Source organism: Phyllobates terribilis, unplaced genomic scaffold (assembly GCF_046119375.1).
Source record: "Phyllobates terribilis strain yellow unplaced genomic scaffold, ASM4611937v1 Scaffold_12__6_contigs__length_324123572, whole genome shotgun sequence".
NCBI lineage: Eukaryota > Metazoa > Chordata > Amphibia > Anura > Dendrobatidae > Phyllobates > Phyllobates terribilis.
In genome coordinates this window covers 264,964,470-264,983,685 of record NW_027362772.1, presented here as the reverse complement: position 1 = coordinate 264,983,685, position 19,216 = coordinate 264,964,470, and the positions used below count along the sequence as shown (strand labels likewise).

Genomic DNA, 19,216 nt, shown 5'->3' with positions numbered 1-19,216 from the left:
TAAAGATGGGAATCACCACTTAAGGAAGCGTCGGTGGGCCACCTCTCGGAAAACAACTTTAATTAAAAAAATATAAAAGGCTACCTAGCTGGATTGTAAAATCCAATCTTGATAAAGTAGTAAATATCCAACACCATTTTCTTTAAATGTCCTTTGTGGGTCATAGACAAAATAGATGCTATGCAATACAAGGGCCATGTGGCTACTCATGCAATAAATCCTCCACTCGCGAACATTAAGGGATCATCCACCTACATTTATCTCAAGCATGAGCAGACGCAATGATCTATTTTAACATGTATCTATTTAAAGGGAGTAGAGATTTGAAAATGTGAATTTTCTGCGAGTAATCTAGAAGCAGGGAGAAAGGAAAAGCATTGAACGCTTTCATTTTGCAAGGGCAGCAAAGAGATAAGAAAGCTACTGAAGGATTCAAATCATCTATTTTGTCAAAGCTAGAATTCTTTTTGAGCCATAAAAAGAATATGTATTATAGCATGTATGGGAAAAACTTTCATGCAGCTTCCATGAAAGGTATAACCCCCCATAAAGGTACAGTGTTCCCAGGGACTAATAAGGCTTTTTAGAAGTCCAAAGTACAAAGGCTTTTTAAAATAATAGATTTTTTTTCTCATTCTTTTTATTTCATTATTTTATTTCTGCAGCCGCAGCTTCATTGGAAAGGATCAAGGATGTGTAATTGGTACGGATTTGTCTGTGTCAGTTTCCAGCGAGGGCGGCTCAGACACGGTGTTTTAAGACTGAAAAGGGCTGGTGGGGAGAAAAAGAAGTCTGACAACAGAGAACAAAGTTTATCTGGCAAAAGTTCTAGAAAGTACAAGCGGCACAGATTCAGAACATGAAGTGTGAAAGAATCCCAGAGGAAATGTATCGCTTTCTTTTGCACCTAGAGATAGCAAGCCTGTGGGTCAAGGATAACAAACATGCGACTGTTGTGGAAGGACGGGTGTCACGCTGAGACTGGCAGGGCAGACAAATGAGTGTTCTAAAAGGAGAAGGGAAAAGGACAAAAAGTGAAGTTATGTTTCTGCTGAGACTTCGGTAGAAGGTAAACCTGCAGTAATAGACTTCTACAGTTACAGACGCTCTCGTGGTTCAGGATTAGAACAAAGAAACTGCAAATCGGCGCCACTCTTGCCCAGAGTTTATGTCAGGTATTGCAGCTTCGGCCCAATAAGGCTGCATTCACATATCCATGTGACACATATAAACACAGTAGTTTTAAAAAAGGGTCTGTGAGTCTCAGAGTATTCTCAAACATTTGTGGATCATACTCAAGTCATTAAAGGGAATCTGTCAGTAGGATCAACCCTTCTAAGCCGTCTATATGGGCATGTAGGTCATAGGAAACTGAATAAAATGATACCTTGATATCTGGGATCCGATGTCTTATTCCAGAGAAATCCACGTTTTTCTTAATATGTAAATGAGCTGTTGAGATCTATGGGTGGGACAGAGATCTCCCCGAGAATCTGCAGAACTTAGAGGAGGCGTTACCAGTGTGAGACACGTAATGACTGACAGTCTGCTCTCCTGATCTACATGTCTCACACTGGTAACGCCCCCTTTCATTTAAAATAAGCTTTGTAGGTAGATTTTCAGGGAGATCTATATCCAGCCCATAGATCTTAACAGCTCATTTACATGTTAAGAAAAATGTGAATTTCTTGGGAATAAAATATCAGATAGCAGATATCAAGGTATCATCTTATTCAGCTTTCCATGCCTTTATGCCCATATAGACGGTTTAGGAGGGTTAATCCTACTGATAGATTCCCTTTAAAGCGATCTGTGTAAAACAGTTGATACACAGAAGACATACTTTGTACTTCAGAGATCCATCCGAGTTTCATCCATTTTTAACGAATACATTGATAGGTGTCAATGGATAAAAAAAAAGTTCAGACAATCTACCTGCTTTAGTGGAAAAAAAAAAGACAAAATAAAAAAGCAATTAGGATGACACCTGAAAAAAAAAATAATCGGTCCGTTTCTCTCGGATGGTAGAAATCTAACCTTACTTTACAAGTAAACAGCTGTAATACTAGACATAATCCAAAGAAAAAAGTGATGCGGTTTCTTTAAAAAAAAAAAAATCATCCTTTTTCCAATTTCCAACACTCAGATCCTCTAAATGTATAAAGTTTGACCCCATAACAAAACACATTCAGTTTGTCTTCACTTTAGTAGGTCAAAATCCAAAAATCTGAAAAAGGGGGGTAACAAATGGAGAGAAGGACATTTATAACAATTCTCTATAGATACAACATAAATAAATGAATTTAACACTCCTGTCACAAAAGGGGATAAGCTAAGCTCAGATGACGCAGCCTAAGCCTCTTCCGATTGTTTATTGTTCTTATGCTTTAGCACTGGAAGGAGGAGAAGAAAAGGAAAGAAGATGAAGAGTGAAAATCAACATGTACTTAGTTTTTTCCCATAAACCAAAATGTGAAGGAAAAAATATGTGTCAATGGAGTAGTAACTTGAGAACAAGATAGCGCAATAGGGTTTTATCCAAAAACCAGTCAACGTCATATATTGATAATGCTCACCTGGTTCAATTGTGTGATAAACAACATTTAAGGAAGCATGGAAACAAAGGAAAATCTCAGCTTCTGCAGTACCACGGGTTAAGAAACCAACGTAATATCAGGTAGGAGAAAAGAAAGATGGATGTACTGAGCTGCTGGTGAGGATCCAAACGAAGATTCAATAAGACAAGGATAGTGGCATTATGGTTTATTTTCAAGGCGTTTCGAAGTCATTCAGCTTCTTCATCGGGAAATTAAATGTTGTGGTTTTTCATGATGAAAAAGTTGGATGACTTTGAAATGCATTAAAAATAAACCGCAGGGCTACTATCCTTCTTTGATTGAATCTTCGTCTGGATCCTCACCAGCAGCACACTACAACAGTCATCTCCTTTTCCTACTTGATAAATCTGTCTCAATAGTAGAGAAGGTTATCACATGGTCTGTGCTGTATTAGTTTTAATTTAATTGCTCAAATGAATTCTCATTGATATTGTTTGAGGCAAGAAAATAGATGTCAGTTGTGTAAGGGCAATAGGTGATTTTTTAATAGATCATTTATCGGGGGTGAATAAAGATCGTAGAGTAGAAGTCAAGGTAAGACCAGGTTACGGAAAAAAAAAATACATAAATAAGTGGAATATTAAGATAATTAAATTCTGTCTGGCTGTTCTGACATTTCTCAGCAGTACTTCAGGAGGGATTAATTACTGGGCCAGTGGTGTGATGACAAGCGCTATTAATGCTCTGCCCAAGTCGGGAGGGGCCCGCGAGCTGCCATTTCATAAATCAATGTTTTGCTGAAGAAGAGAGAAGTTTTCTAGGCATCCACCTTGTTTGTTTATAAAAGCAGCATTATTCCTAATTAATGAGGCCATCGCGGCGGATTGTCAAGCCTTCTGTTTTCTGGCTCGAAGGCTGACGGCATGGGAGAATGGCTGGAATTTGTGATGTCTTCCTATGAGTCTCCGACGCTGAAATCATTTTTTCTATTCTTTCCTATTAAGAAGGTTAAAGAAAACTAAAAAATGAGAAAGATTTCTTTATCAGACGTACAGTTACTCATTAAAAATTTTTCAGCTGGCTTGTTGGTGGCCATGTAAATGAGAAATGCATCAATGGAGATTGCGTGAACTTCTGACTCGGTGTCATGGCAGGTGACGTTACACAATGAATTGCGTTGGAGGTGATGATTCTTAATGTGATATTCCAATTACCAGGACATAATTTCTAGGGACACAGCAGAGGACATTGATAAATACGTGATGAAAAAATTCTGGCAACTAACCACAGTTTAAATTCTGCCGTACGATGCGAGAGAACTGAGAACGGTTACAGAATTTTTTTTTCTTTTTTTATCCTGTATGACATTCTTCATCTGAAAGTCCCAATAGGATGAAGCGAAAACCATTATTATATATCACAGAGCGTTATTATTATGGTATCAGATTAAATGGAAGGTCACACTGGGCTTAAAGCCTCGTGTACGTGATTATACGGACATACAGTTTAAATACGGAGATAAGTGCGGATATGGGCATTGTTGTGCCAATTTACCTCCATATTTGTGTCCACATTGATTGTTTTACACTCCGTTGTGCTTTATTTTAGATATATTTTCTCCTACTCCTCCGCAATAGGGATGAGCGAGCATGCTCGGATAAGGAGTTATTCGGATAGAGGAGCCGGCGTGCTCGAGACAAATGCTCGGCTGTATGTATCGTGGCTGATACACAGCCGCTAAACATGCGGAGAATGCCCGTGTATGTGTAGGAATGAGAGAGCATGCTCCTTATCTGAGCATGCTCGCTCTTCCCTACTCAGCAACCAATATAGATCATTACCTAATTGCCCCAACCATGCACAATTTTTGGCTAGTATTTTGCATCGCTCTTTGCAAGGCTAGGGTCACGCCACCATATTTTCTCTCATTCGAGAGAATTGGTCTGATTATGCCAATCACACGCTGATCAGAGTTTGATCCGATGTTCTCGGATGAGAAGATGGAGAATAAAATTTTTCTATCTTCTCCAATCTGTCAGTCCGTGAAAACCGCACTGCGCTTACATGTAATCTGAGTGCAGTCCGGTGTTTTCCATGGACTCATTGACTTATACGGATCACACTCGGACGTGCATCAGATGGAAATCGCGTATGCTGAAATTTTTTACTTGGACAGACTTGGTCCTCGAAAAAAATTGGACACGTGCATGGTCCCATAGAATAACATTGGGACCACAATAATTTGTCATATTGCCCTCGGACCAAAAAATACTTTCGTTTGCGCGAGAAGTGGGTCAAATCTTTCTACAATTGTTTCCTGGTTTGGGTTTACAGATATGGATCCAAAATACTGCAATTTGAAAGAAGTCTTAAAGAGGATATCTCAAGAAGACAACACCCTCTGAACACAAAGGAATTATGGCCATCAGCTGCTATCGACAGACCAAGGTTTTTTTTTATGGTCATTCAATTGCCCAGTGGCACTCAGTGTAGGAGAAATGCACGGTATGACATCACATGCTGTCTGACCATTTACATGAATGACCTTCTTTGTACTAGGGGCCTCTTTTAATCAGTAGCTCCCTTCTCTAGCTCATAAAAATGGATCCCGAGTGTGAATATCCTAATTGGGCATATGGACAGAGATTAACAATCTTGTGACCATTCAATGTCATCCCCCAACCATTTTCAAAGAGTTTCTAGTAAGGCCAGTTTAACAAGTCAGTTTTATTTCTCAGACATAAAAAAAGGTCTTGTTTTTTTTTTTTTTTATAGTGCTCTGTACTCATTTTTGGGTCGTGCGCCAGTTTTTACAATCCTTGTAGAATTCATTTTTGTCCTATGTAAAAAATAAAATGTGTTAAAAAACCACAAGTTTTTCAAGTAGAAACTGCTTTAGGATACTCCCCTTTTTTTGAGGGGAGTTTCTCCTTTTCTGAACTGATTTCAAAGAGGTTTTATGGTCCAAGCTGCACAGATCATAGATTTCAAATGGATTCCCCCTAGAACTTGCCCAAAAAAAAACTAAAAAATGCCAGAGAATGAACATGTCAGAGATAGATGCTGGGAAAGGAAGTTGTTTCTGCGCTCTCTGGAGTCACGACAAACCATTAGTAAGGATAAAAATGTAGGTTTATTGTCTACGCGTTTCAGAGTCCACTGACTCCTTCCTCAGGACAACATACATAACAACGGGGTAATCAACATACATGGTATAAATACAAGGGGAAAAAAAAAAATTCAAAAAAATAAAAAAAAAAACTTATTTTTTTTTTCTCCTCCCTTGTATTTATACTTTGTATGTTGATTACCCCGTTGTTATGTATGGTTGTCCTGAGGAAGGAGTTGGTGGACTCAATCGCGTAGACAATAAACCTACATTTTTATCCATACTAATGGTTTGTCATGACTCCAGAGAGCGCAGAAACAACTTCCTTTCCCAGCATCTATCTCTGACATATCCAGAGGAAGCGGCAGCATTTGGAGTCCAGGCTTTATAGGTGTTGTGTCCCACACAACCCTACTAGGTGAGCAATTTTTCATACTTTTATGTAACATTTATTAATTGGATAAGACCCTATTGCGCTCTTGCATTTTTCCATAGAGAATGAACATGTGCACAGCAATGTAAAAACGACTTGCTGTGCATATGTTCAGTGTTTTTGAACTTCTTTTAACACCTTCATGTTTCCAAAACCGCAAAACAGATAAATTAAGTGTCCTCACCATTCTTCTGAAAGCTTACACGTGGAAGCAGTTCACTATTAACGTATACAATTTAAAAAAAAATGCTAGCAGCAAAACCGCCACAAAGGATGATGATGGAGACGTGAAATAGACACTTTAGGAAAAGCATAGCCGGCGTTTTTCTGAAGAGTCTTTTTCAGGAAAAACTGCATGGGTAAAAGTTACCATATGCACACATCCTTAAAGAGTTTTGGAAAAGATTTTTTCCTGAAGCATTTTTTGCAGCCCTTTGATTGGACAGTACCAATTTTGGAAAAGTTTCCTTCAAGATCAGCTTTAAAGAGACGACATACCACTTTTTTTTTTTCACCAGACATTTTTCAAAACCTCTACAGGGAAAAAACAAGCTTAAAAAAAAACCTCCTCGTATGAACAGCAAAGTGGATTTTACATAGAAATGAACATGTAGAGTTTTCCAAGCGTTTTTAAGGAGGATGTTAGGCTCACCAGGTGAGATGGATTCACTAAGCCCTAGGTCCGGGTGGGCACAAGCATTCTAGGCGTTTATACAGCAAGCAAGAAGTCAAGTGGGTAGGAAGGACTTGGCACACTCAGGAATCTCAGGAGCAGCAGGATGGATTAAGTGGAACTCAGCAGGGATGGAAGCAAGTAAAAGAACAGTATGCACAGAAGGTGGAGAACACCAAACATAGAGGTCTGGAGTCTCAATCCCAAGACACACCAAACAAAGGTTTGGAGTCTCAATCCCAAGACACACCAAACATAAAAGGTCTGGAGTCTAAATCCCAAGACACACCAAACAAAGGTCTGAAGTCTCAATCCAATACACACCAAACAGAGGTCTGGAGTCTTAATCCCAAGACACAGACATGTGTGTCAATGGGCCTTAAATAGATCTAGAGAGATGATGTAATTGATCCACACCGGGCTACTTGAAAAATCCAACGTGGAGCACCACACAGGGCAGCGGGCCCAGGGAAAGGAAGTGGAGCCCATGATAGCTGTGTAACACAAGATTTTGGAGGGAATTTGCTTAAAAAAAAAAAAAATTCCTCCAAAATCTCAGTGTGCACATAGCCTTAGAAGTCCTCCATGACCCTCCAGATTATTCCTTTTTTTTTTTTCTATTTATATGGTAACTGCGAAGACGATTAACACTGCAGTTCATGGGAAAGAAGAAGGGCACCATCTTGACCCAGGTCAAGCCAATGTCTCATCCCCTGATGACGCCCTGAAGCGGTGTTGGGTGGGACATGTGCTAGTATAAACTACCTTCCTATTCTGCCATGAATGGTGCCTTCCTATTAGGCCATCAGAACAAATATATGAGTGATTATATTAGAAAGTTTAGATAGCTCAGGGATGTTTTTTAATATCCAGTTTGCATTTTAATTGAACATTTAATAAAAGTTACATTTTATAGTCTTTAGTGAGGGGTATTATATAGGGTTTAAAACCCCATTTGGTAAATACAGGTCTATAGTGTTTTTGGTAGCAGCCAAGAATTTGCCACTATTCCCCTACTGCATGCACTTTCTTGGGCATTACAGTGAAAGAAGTCGTTATTTACCGGCTTAAAATAATATTTTAATACAATGTAAATATACGTATTTTCTCAGAAAACCAACTTGACCACAAGTGTCAGTCTTCAAATGCGCAGCTATGATCTTGTCGAGCCGGCAAATAGTCTGATGCCGGGGACAAAGCCTACCACTGTGTATAAAATGACCCCTAAATAAGAACACAGAGAGGCAATCTCCTCTGTTATAATGGCCTAGATCATGCTCAAAACATCGCTTCCCCAGGTGGTTGACGGAAAGTCCTGACTTGTCAACTTGCTCTTTCAAGAAGAAAAAAGTCTTGTGTTTGAGTTCTGATTTCCTTTGATTTGCAGAAGATGCTAACATGAGACCAAGCAGCCGGCTCACTATTCCCACCTCGGGCCGCTTTAGTCGCGTTGAGCAGGTGTGGGGCTGCTCTGTTTATTGACCTCCATGGTGAAAATCCTCCTGTCTTTACAACGTCATTTAATTTGCACCTGGTCTGGTGAGGAGAATTTTAAAGCAGCCATTCTAAATTAAACACAAATGTCTGGAAATTGAACGCTAATTCAGAACAGGTGCATTTTACTGCACATGCAAGATGCAAAACCAATTTAAATAAATCAGTTAATGGAGACGCCTACTGTATAATACATCTACAAATTACATTACATGGAAACACTAAAAGGAAAACACCAGCAAATACAGATTCATACTGTGAACTATAATAATTAAAAAAAAACTAATGTCCCGATTGTGGACGGCCTAAATATGTGCCAAATTCATCACGAGAACAGCACCTCTCAATAAATTGTCAATTTTACTGCAGCAGCTTTTGAAATAAGAAATTGCAGTTTTGATGAATTAGCCCCTAAAGCTCCCATACACTTGAAGAGGTTGTCTGGAAATGTAGCATTGATGGCATAGCCTTAGGATAGGTCATCAATGTCTGATCGGTGGGGGTGCAACAATTGTCAGGGCGGTAACTCGCAGTCCTCCTCAGCACTGCCCTACTCACTGTGGTCGCCGCGTGGCTTCTACTCGTGTCAGGCCATCTCACTGAGTTTGCCTCTTGCAGCACTCCTCAGCACCGCTGTATCTGCATGTTGTTTCCATTTAGCTTTAGGGGGGCATGATTGGTCTCTGCAGGATTTTAATCCTGCTGTGTCCTGCAGAGACTAGGTTCCCTGGCCTATCCAGTGCCAGCAAGGTTTTAATAGGCAGCTCCTCCCACCACTCCTTACCCGAATGTTGGTTCCTAGCACCTGGTTATGCATATATCCCTATTCTGTCTCCAGTTATCGGCCCAGCCTGTTTACCCACTCAGTTTGACTTCTCCATCCCTGACAATGGCTTTGTATTGTGAACCCGTGCTGCCTACCCCGACCTTGGACCATCTATCTACGTTTGTGTCTCGCCCTCCTGTATCTCGTACCCGGTCAGCTGCTACAGTCCTGGGCATTGCCCTGGAGTGGTACTTAGTGTTTACTGGTAGCCAAGCCTATCCTCACCATCAAAGGCCCTAGGGAAGACCCAGTAGAGACTTGATCACACCCCTCCAGGGTAAGCCCGGCTCATGTCGAAGTGGGTCCACATTCACCAGTGTTACGCCGATCAACTAATCCCGGTGTCAGTGGCAGCTGGAACTGCTCAGTTACGGAGCTGCACAGCACAGCTCCATTAACGGAATAGTGGCCACGGCCAGGTACTGCACATCCACCCCCTATTGCTTTGACCAGGCGGTGGATGTGTAGCACCCGGTTGCGGCCACTATTCCACTTATGGACCTGTGCTGTGCAGCTCCATAACTGAGCAGTTCCATCTGCCACCGACACCAGGAACAGCTAATCAGCGGAGGTGCTGAGTGATGCATCCGCATCGGTCAGACATTGATGATCTATGCTAAGGATAGGTCATCAATGTTGAAGTCCCCGGCAATGTCTTTAAGATAATTGCTGGTTCGGTAGATCGTACTGCAGGCAGCTTTCTCCCTCAACTCTCCCACATACAGGCACGCTCAGCTGGCTGAGTGCTCCTATGATTTGTAGGAGACAGTTCCTGCTATCTTTGGTGGTGGCTTATCTCCCAGAGAACCAAGAGTGGGAAGTCTGAATTTGGACATGCTGGATTCTTCAGTCCCCCAGGTAGATGATGATGAAAAGCCCCCATACACATTTGTTGGCCAAACCCATCGATATCAGCAGGTTTAGTCAATAGTATGTAATGTGTATGGGGGTTTAAGTGTGCTCCTGGTTTAGGCTCTTCTACACTTGCAAAGCCATTGAGGTCCATTAAGCTTTCAATGGGATCCATTAAAAACCATATCTATCATAGCTATCCTGGTTCTGTTATCAATTAAATCAATTACTCTAGTGTGAACATAGCCTTTCACAAAAGTTATCTCCATTTTGGCTACGTTCATGTTGAACTCATGGGTGCAGTAAAAAAAAAAAAAAAAAGCCACGGCCCTATGTCGGATGTGTGGTATAACTGATCTAGATGGTCCATGAGAGATCCCACAGACTTGGACTTCCAATTTGTCTTCCTCAGTAGGAAATTGCTATTAATGAGAAACCATTAATTGCATACAATTGCAGATCAAAATTTGGCCATGTTGTCGGTTGATTTATTTTCCTATCTGAAGCAACAGCTGCGTTTATTACTGAGGTTTTGGATAAATTCACACCAGTCACAAGTGGTATGAATCTGCACAGGTGAAAAAAAATCCACAGTAGATTACAATAGTGGGGAAGTGGACCAGATTTACACAATCTCCTGCACACGCTTTGGAAATTTTATATGCCGAATATACAGAGCGTCAACTCTGCTGCAGATTAAGCAGTATTTGATGTGGATTTTTTCAACTGGGGAACAAAAAAAATGTGCAGTCAAATTCATAAGTAATGCAATGTCCCATATTCAGCTTTGGACCATCTGCAGATCCACAGCAAAATCCACAAATGAGGATTTTAAACCAATGAAATTTGTTCAGCTAATGTGGACTTAAAGAAGTTGTCCACTACTTGGACAACCCCTTTTCATACCCCTCGCTTGGTCCCGATAAAATAAAAAAGCCTATACTCACCTCCAGTGCTGGTGCTGTTCCAGCAGTGTCGGCACTCACGGTCCCGGGGCTACCTGCTGTTCTTATGACCCGTGAGCCCGGAATCACTGTCTAAGCCTTCGTATGAATTGAACATGAAGAGGAAGTCAGAGATCAACTACAACCCGGACTTCCTCTCCATGTTCAATTCGACAGAAGGTGGAGACAGTGACGCCAGCACTGATTGAGCGCCAGGCTCACGTGTCAACAACCGCAAGAGAGCCCCGGGACAACGAGTGCCAACACCGCTGGAACAGCGCTAACATGGGAGGTGAGTATAGGCTTTTTTATTTAATCGGGGTCAAACATTCATGAAGAGGTTGTCCTCATAGTGGACAACCCCTTTAAGGCTTCCTATACACACTAGATAAAAGTTGACTGAATCTGCTGATTTGGGTGATTTTGACCCCAACTGGATGACGCAAGGATCAGGCGCTTGGAATGCAATTGCTGTTTTCTTTAATTTGGCGAGGAGATAAGATGATGGCAGTTGCTTTTTGTAGAGAACAAAGTAGAGCTCAGCCGAGCATTCCTGTATATATGGGAGTCCAGAGAGATAGATGTCAGTTGAACGATCATCAAGCCAACATCTATCTAACGTATATGGCCAGATTTACCCTACAAGGTGCCACCTAGTCTTCAGGGCACAGTCAGATGGCCATATAAATCAGACGGAGATCAAAACGCAATGCTCGAACTCCCGATCAGAGCGTGACAGCTTCATGTACTTCTGTGCAGCTGTCACGCTCGGGTTAGGAAGGTCCAGTCAGTCCAAGCATTACGTTCCGATCTCCGTCCGATTTACATGGCCATCTGACTGCGCCCTGACTTGAATGACCCTACAATCAGTTATCCATAGCCTGAAATGACTGACAACCAGATTTAATGCCTCTTTAATAATGATTCCTACTTATCAAAGTGCAGCGTTCTGTGAGAGCGTGATGCTTTTAGTACTACTACTGCTCTTATACAGTTACCTTTGTACTACTACTATGACCATTGTTGGACTGGGGTGCCAAGGGCCCCATTTTTCAGCTACATGCAAATGTGACATTATCCTCAATCACAAATTTAGATAACCATAAACTGAGTAGATTGATAAATTAATAAGATGCTGCCTTTGTCTGTACATAATGACAAGCTGGGTGGTGGCCCAAAGGAGGATTCTCTCGCTCTCCTGTGGGCTAGTCCAAGATTGACTACCACCATTGTAATCCAGCGTATTAGATTCAAACTCCACATATAAACATGGTACATTTGTGTTTTTAAAAAATGATCATTATGTAAGACGAACATTTAGGACCGATGTAAGGAAAATAGTGGACAAAGTCAATAATGAGTTAATAATCCTAATTTAAGGATTTACACAAAGCAAACCGTAATAAGGAGAGAATTGGAAATGGCAGTCTTCTAGTTACTCTAATAACAGAGATTGCAGTCAATTTTCAAAGTCATTTAGCAGCCGAGAGAAACTCTCACTAAACGATGAAATTTTCTAATTATCTTGGAGACAGCAACGTCTTCAGCTCAAGGAATGCATCCAGGAGCTGCTGACCTGACTGGTGAAGAGATACTGCCAGAAAGCGTATGCAGATAAATGTCATGGTCCTGCAATCACGAATGATGGTACAAGTGCACATAATGCCAAGGACAACGTGGCGTGAACTAGAAAATGATTACCTTTATATCATTTTAATTCAACCTACTGTATAATATCCCCTGAAAACATTTCTACCTGCAGTTCACATTGAGCCAATCAGCGCGTGGTCGTCCATAATTCACCCCGATTTCTTACCTACCAAAATATTGGCACTTGTAAAAGCCTATGGCAATTATTATATAAGAGAAGGGCAGCTCAGAATGGCCCTATAACATTCAGACATGCGTATAAATTGGGCTGAGATTGGACTGCAATGCACGGACTAGCCGGACAGAGCATGACAGCTGCATAGAAATGTGTCGTGGGGAGACCTGCCGGCCAGTCCGTGCATTGCAGTCCGATCTTTTACAAATTTATATGGCCGTCTGAGTGCAAGGTCCACTGGGATCAGCATGATCATGACAAATACTACTAAGCGTATTTACAAGTCAGCATAAGATGACTGTTCAGACCAAGCACAGGTACTTGGTGATCCCTTGCCGTGGCCGAGCCTTTCAGTGCACCTTCCCACCTACTTGTTTTCCATCTAGCTCTGCCCTTTTCTGGCTCCTATAAAGCCAGAAAAGGGCAATCAAAGAAGAGAGGGCAATAAAGGTCAATCAAAGAAGAGAATGGCGGCGGTAGATGGAAAACAAGTGAAATGGTGAGCAGAACTGCTTGACCACACCAATGGTAAACCAATTGCCTGTGCTTGGTTTGTACAGTCATTTTATGCCAACTGACTGCTATTAGGCTAGGGTTACACAGGCGTATTTTCCCTCATTCGAGAAAATCGGTCTAATTATGCAAATCACACTCTGATCAGAGTGTCAGCATAGTGTGATGAAAAATAAATGTATCCATCTTCTCCATTATGTCAGTCTGTGATAATCGGACTGCACTCAGATGTCATCTGAGTGCAGTCCGATTGATTCCGCTGACTTGCATGGCCGAGTGCGATCCAAATATTGGAGGAAAATCTTGAATGCTGCAATTTTTTCCTTGGACAGACTCAGTCCGAGGGAAAAGTCGAAAGTATGCACACCCCCGTAGATTAACATTGGTCTAAGTGTAATCCCATGTAATTCGTGGAAAATACGGTCATCTACACAAGACCTTAAAGAATGCGTCAATCATCAAGTTCTTCCATCTTTCCTTGATTGAGTTCTGACAATCATTTGCTCGGCTCCATGTCTACACTACCTCGCCACCAATGGGGGAAGAAGGGAAGGTTGGGAGCTTAAAAAAAACTAAACATAAGCGTCATCAAATAATAGTCTGAGTGGTCATGTTCTGGAATTAAGAATAAAGACACCATTTTTGACTATAGCTTTGGTTTGAGGGCTCAGACACCCCAAGTCATTTTGCAGTTTCGTAAAAGAAAAACAAAACAACACCGTGAGGATTTTCCAATTTATCTTTAAGACCTGCACTGTATGAGTGGTTAAATGGGTCCTCTGTGTCTACCCCAGCCGCCTTCTCAGTTATTATTCATCCCATATCGATATAATGAAGCCATTGCATAAGGCTCTCTTCTATAAATGAGCCATAGTCATTTGTCACTGGTAACACAATGAGGTTTTCGGCAGTATTTTGGAGCATTATGTGTTACTACGGAATAGGCCATACAATAGATCTCTCCTTAAAACGTTGAAAGAGGATTGTCAGCACTTGCTGAAACAATAACAGTCCAGACTGTAAATTACCCCCCAACTAACAACACAGAATCATAATATCTCCTTGGGGAGCATCCCGGCACACAAGTGATAGAATCGGAGACAATCACTGGGGAACGTCTACCAACAAGAGCACCGAACAACGCCTATCATCACTCTGAAAATAGCGGTATAGAGGGACAGAGCTCTGCTCTGCTGGGATGATTATTTCGAGTAGGTTCATCTCAAGGATAATTGTAAAATACATCAATCCCAGGTGAACCGGTGCCTCAGTTGGTACTGCACGAAGAACATACCACCATCATGGTCACATTTTGCAATTTGGTCATTTAGTCAGTGAATGCCTTAATCTACTAGCACAATCCATACAAAGAACCAAGACCAAATTCCACATCCAATCAAAAGGAACATTTGCAGTTTTTGAATTGTTTTGGAAAGACGGTATACCGGTTTGCTTCATATAAAGCCTTTTTAAAAGAGACAAAAAATATCTGTGTCTTGAAATAATTGATACAGGAAAAAGATATATATCTTTGTACCATAGATAAAAAAATATTAAGAGTCCTCAGTGGTTGATACCTTTTAATGGCTAACTGAAAAGATGGTAACAATTTGCAAGCTTTCGAGACTACTAGGGTGTCCTCATTTATGCCTGATGAAGAGACCTGAGTAGTCTCGAAAGTTTGCAAATTGTTACCATCTTTTCAGTTAGCCATTAAAAGGTATCAACCACTGAGGACTCTCAAATCTAAATATTTTCAAATAATTGAGCATGAATAGGAAAATCAACTCTTGAAGTCTCCCGAATGACCTCATTTCTAAGATCCAGATCAGAAAACAGTAAAGTTAAATCAACTTCTTTCAGAAAAAAATATTTTAGGACATTGGTGACATGAGGGCTAGGGTTAGTTTCCAGCCCTCTAGACTTAATAACCCTATAAATGTTAAAGCCCCCCCATTCAAAACAGATAACCAAGGCTGAACCCTTTCGACAAACCCCATACACAGGAATATTCAGCTTGGCCAACAGGCCCCATGCCATGCCAGTCCACCACCACATCATGGCCAGACCATCACCAGATATCCCAATGCTGTGTTGCTGATCTGGACACCTGCGAGTGCCAGTGTATTTTCCCTGCCTGCATTCTGAACTGTTCTGCCACGTATCTCTGAATAAACTTCACTGTCTGCTTTTAAAGAAGAATTGTCTACACTGTTTTTCCGGCTCTTCCAGCTCTCAGTAAGGACTTTCTTACAGGTAGCTGGCAAATTTATCTGGCTGCCAAAAGAACAAAATAATCAGCCATTGGAAATCCGATATGCTGGGTCCTTCTCTCCCCAAACATCATCTGTTGGGCAGAGTCTTACAACAGACCCGTCGGTCAATCCTGCCAACATCAGCGACTTTGGCCAACATCAATCTAATGCATTTGGGGGCTTTTAGAGTTGCCAACCATCTAATGTGTATGGAGATCTCCTGAGTCTCAACAGATGATGTCAGAGGAAATAAGGATCAGAAATTTTGAACTCAAACACCCAATCCTTTTATTCTCCAAGCTGGAAAGTCAGCAGTATCTGGCAGAGACTTTTTTATATAATTTTTCAAACAATGTATTAGAATAGTTGCTCTGTATTCCATTAAGCAAAATCGGACAACCTTGCAGGATGAGGAAGTAGTAAGAATTAAATAATAGATCAAACTGGAAAATTACTAGCTATGCATTTAATTAATGTACTATTCAAAGTGGATCAAAACTATATTTTGAAAGTCAAAACAAAAGCCAAAGACTTATGATCATCAACCAACTAGAACTGGGAGCAGCCATGTTACTTTCCTCCGAGGCTTCAGAAGAGATTTCCTTATTGCTAAATAGTGAAAAGTAAATGGCTCTGTGGTTGGAAAAGTAATAAGGAGAAGGGTTACTTTAATGATACTCTTTTTTGTCTTATTTGCAGGGTCCATAATAGGTAACTTTATCACTACGGGGAATAATTGATTTGAATTTAGTTTGGAAAAAAAGAATGAGAAAGAAATGGATCTTTAAATCAATAGAGTCGTCCAATCTCATTAATTTAATTCATTGCCCAAATCTATGTTCAGTCTTAAATACAATTACATACCAGCTCTCAATCATTCCACCATATGTTGCAAACATCCCACAAACCTTTTAATGGCATTGAATTAGCATATAGGATTTAATTAGCAAATGCATGCATCCCATTATCATATTAAGTCACATGTGTAGTAGGCATCTTGGAAAATGGTGTTCATACAGTAGACAACCAAGAAGACTTCTGTGTTAACATTGTAAACTACTGTATGTATACAAGGTAGACTGGTCGACCGGAGTACCGAAAAATTCTCTGGTAGGCCATGCTTTTGACAGAATCATAATGCAATAATACAACAGTTCTTCCATTGCTCTTCAGAAAATCATCTCATCTGAACGAGACTCATTTGCGGCTGCAATCTATATTTATATAGGTTGATTTACAATAGTCAGTATTATATAATAAAACCTGAACGTGTCATGACAACGTGTGCATGCTGGTGTTTTGTATAGCTGGATATTGGAATACCTTAATTATTTATTCTGAGAGCTAAAGGGTCTCCAGTCTAAGACTTCATTCTGAGGTCAATGATATGCCTTGTACATGAACAAAAAATGGACTGATTTTCATTAGTATTTTGAATCAGATTTTTCTTCAATGTTTGGTCAGTTTGTTCATTTTCACACGTTGCGTTTTTGCTGCGTTTTTTATGCAAATTTATGAAAATTAAAAGCTGTGTTTTACAGTACCAGCAATAGCTATGAAATTTCAGAAATCTCATGCACACAGTTTTTTCTTTCCTGACTGAATTGGAAAACTGCTGTGTTTTTGAAAACTGCAGCATGTCGTAAACAGTGTCCTACAAACTCAATGCTCTGCCATTGTCTTAGGTAAACTATTCCTGACTAATTCACCTCCACCCACTGTTACATTTGTAATTCTTTATTTTTTCATGAAGTCAAATGAACTTTTTTGTTCAGAATGGTCACTATTTTTTCAGACATAAAAATCTTTTTCCACTAAATAATTTGATCAAATTGCCCTTTTTTTCCAAAAATGGTTTTATGGTTTCACATATGTCTTGCATTGGTGACCTGTGTTCATGCTTCTGTGGTGAAAGCAAAGCTGAACTTTGAAACTCGCAGCAAAAACGCAACGTGTGAACATAGCCTAAGGGTTTCATCAGGCTTTTTTTTTGTATTGCGTATGACACAGTTTCTTAAAGTTCTATCAAACAAGCCGGAAAATCAAGACAGAGTTTTTCATGGCTCCATAATCTTGCAATGGTGAGTTTGATCTCTGACCAGGATAAAAAACGGGAAAGACCCTTTTTCTTTTGGCGTAGGGGGAAATCAATTGGTCACCAAAAAACGTTGTGTTTTTTTACTTATAGAACTCGTACCCATTATAATCTGAGGTGCTGTTCAAATTTCAGATAGAAGTCGTACATGAAACTTATACATAGTCTAAATGGTACCTAAGGATTTGTTCACACTGTCTTTTTTTCAGTGTTTTAAAATGTCCAATTTTCAATCAGAATTTTTCTAAGTGCTCTTTCAACATTTTTTTTCCAGCAATTTTTGGGGGCTTTTTTTTAACTGAGGTTTTGGTGATTTTTTTTTAATCCATTAGACAATTTTTCTCAAAGAGCATAATTTTAGCCTTTCTATTAACTTTCATTTAAAAGTATGGAACAAACTCTCAACACATCAGGGATGGTCAGCTCACTTTTTTTTTTTACCACTTAATGTCTTTGAAAGAATTTAAGACACTCAAAAACCTGGAAACATGAGCAGCAAGTTGCTTTTCCACTGAAAACAATGGGACCATCCTTTTGAGAGTTTTCTCAGTTCTTTTTTGCAGTATTTTCTTTAAAACAAAATGTCAGAAAAACATGCAGTGTGAACATACCCTGATATTTTTTTCTATTGCTACCATCTATTCCAGGATAGCTAATAACTAAAGACTGGAACATAATTTTATTCCAGTCTTACCAGAGTCCATCGTGCAGAATGAAAGAATTGTGCTACTCACCATCATGTAATGTGGATTTTGGAGGATCAAAAAGGCTGCCGGGTTTATCTGCAAAACAAGAGAAAAAGAAATCAGAATTATTATACATTTTATATAGAAAATATAGAAAAAGGCTTCTACGTAAATTAAATACATATTTAGACTGTAGAAAATGCATACAATCTCAGTCAACATGCCCCATTTTCAAGATAGAGCTACAAAGTAGTGGGGATTGGGGTGCGTGTGCCCCAAGCGCTTACAGAAAAGGAGGTGGTTAAAGCCCTTCATACACAATAGGGGAAAATCGGCCGAATCTGCTGACATGTCAACCAACTTATATGATGGCGACCAGTATCAGACTGAACAACATTGGGCCTACCAGAGGATTTAATTCTGAGTGCCCACCTTTCTCCCCCACTCAAGAGCCCCATGGCAGCTGCAAGGTTTCGACTATGAACTCTCCTGAAGGAGAATTCAGGGCCCACCGGAGGATTCTCCAGTTCTGTGGTGGGCCAGTCCAACCATGATGGAGACTTCCAGACTGGCCCCAACAGATGATGATGGCAGAATAGAAAGATTGGGATGTGTATGGGAATTCTTGACTTTCCCGACAGATGATGTTGAAGGAGAAAAGTACCAAATACTTAAAATTTAAACTCGCAACTTTTTTTTTTTTTCTGAGAATATAAACCGTTTTCGGACTCCACCGGCAGCGGCTTTCCCCTCTCTCCCCATTGAAAAAACTTTAACGCTTGCTCAAGCTGAGCACTCATCTGTATTGGATATGGAGTCGGGAGAGATAGTGGTCAGTTGATTGACTGTTCGGCGGACATTTTTCTTATTTCTTTAGCCAGTTTTAGCCAAGGTATGTGGACGATTATCTAGTGAAGCACATTTTTGATTATTTTTGGAGAAAAAAAAAGTAT

The 19,216-nt window shown here is 40.3% G+C and overlaps 1 protein-coding gene across 11 annotated transcripts in view; it reads right to left on the bottom strand.

Moving 5' to 3' along the window:
• AGRN (agrin) overlaps positions 1–19,216 on the bottom strand; it is a 568,214-nt gene that overhangs the window by 342,177 nt on the left and 206,821 nt on the right. For all 11 annotated transcript variants that reach the window (XM_073656959.1, XM_073656964.1, XM_073656966.1 and 8 more), the window contains one exon: positions 18,312–18,359. In XM_073656959.1, the coding sequence (XP_073513060.1) occupies positions 18,312–18,359 (48 nt within the window). The remainder of the gene's footprint in view (positions 1–18,311; positions 18,360–19,216) is intronic.